Source organism: Nestor notabilis, unplaced genomic scaffold (assembly GCF_000696875.1).
Source record: "Nestor notabilis isolate BGI_N333 unplaced genomic scaffold, ASM69687v1 scaffold20845, whole genome shotgun sequence".
In the NCBI taxonomy this organism is placed as follows: Eukaryota; Metazoa; Chordata; class Aves; order Psittaciformes; family Psittacidae; genus Nestor; species Nestor notabilis.
This window is the reverse complement of record NW_009928150.1, coordinates 4,947-6,264: the sequence shown is the minus strand read 5'-3', so window position 1 is coordinate 6,264 and position 1,318 is coordinate 4,947. Positions and strand designations below refer to the sequence as shown.

At 49.0% G+C, this 1,318-nt stretch overlaps 1 protein-coding gene across 2 annotated transcripts in view; it reads right to left on the bottom strand.

Moving 5' to 3' along the window:
* Positions 1–1,318, bottom strand: part of CSRP2 (cysteine and glycine-rich protein 2) — a 5,273-nt gene that overhangs the window by 2,496 nt on the left and 1,459 nt on the right. For both annotated transcript variants that reach the window (XM_010014394.1, XM_010014396.1), the window contains exon 2: positions 566–734. In XM_010014394.1, coding sequence (XP_010012696.1) covers positions 566–734 — 169 coding nt within the window. The remainder of the gene's footprint in view (positions 1–565; positions 735–1,318) is intronic.

Here is a 1,318-nt window from a genome sequence, read left to right as displayed (position 1 = left end):
GCAGCTTATTTAGGAGAGTAACTCCAGACCCACAGTCTTGAGGCCACAAAGATGGTCAGAAGGCTGGAGCGGCTCTCTTGTGAGGACAGGCTCAGAGAGTTGGGGTTGTTGAGCTTGGAGAAGAGAAGGCTCCTTAAGGGGAGACCTTAGAGCAGCTTCCAGTGCCTAAAGGGGGCCTACGAGAAATGTGGAGAGGGGCTTTTTACAGGGGCATGTAGTGACAGGACAAGGGGGAATGGCTTTAAACTGGAAGAGGGCAGATTTAGGTGAGATATTAGGAAGAACTTCACTGTGAGGGTGTTGAGGAACTGGCACAGGGTGCCCAGGGGAGCTGTGGCTGCCCCATCCCTGGCAGCATTCAAGGCCAGGTTGGACACAGGGGCTTGGAGCAACCTGCTCTAGTGAAAGGTGTCCCTGCCCATGGCAGGGGGATGGAACTGGATGATCTTTAAGGTCCCTTCCAACCCAAACCATTCTGTGATTCTCTGGTCCTTAACAAAATCCAGCCTGAAAGACTCCTCTGAAAGCAGTAGTGGAGACAAGGATCACAGCCTCTCCAACTCACCTCTCAGGCTTGATGCCTAGTCTCTCTCCCCTGTCCATGTTCAGCGTTCCTGCCCCTTGGCCATATCCATAACCTTTTGGTCCATACTTTTTTCCATAGCAAGATTTGCAGTAAACTTCAGCATCATGAATCGCTACAGTTGTGCTGTCCAAGTTTTTCCGACAGACCACTGGAGGAGAAAGCCAAAAAAAGTTAAACTACCTTAATAGACCATTTCCATCAGCGCATGTAGTAAGCCAAAAATCAAGTGAAAAGTGGTATTATGGGTTTCCTAGTCCACAATTCTTCATGTTAGGCTGTGGGACTGCCAGAGATTAGAGGGAGCAGGTTGTCTGAATGAGTGAATTATGCTTAGCTCTATAAAGGGCTCTATTCCCTCCCACCTCTTCATGGCCATGACATTTAAAGCCTGGAAACTTGCTGTGGTTTGATGAATGAGGCTGCTCAGAAACCTAGATAGTGCAGTCAGCAGTTTCCCTTGACAGATGCCATACAGCATGAAGCAAAACCTATCAGTGCAGACAAGCCCCTGTCCTGCCCTTTTGGCCAGGTTGGGGTTGGGAAAGAAAACAACTTCAAGGTTTCCCCTGCCTCGGTGCTGGTTTGGGGCAGAGCTGGGACCATTTCACAGCTGTCACCAAAGGGGTTGTGCTTTTCTGGCATTCCTACATCGTCCTTCAGCACAATGCAAGCTCTCTGCTCAAGGTTACAGTAGAAGGCAGAACTATTTCCTTCTTAAACCTTCTATTGTAT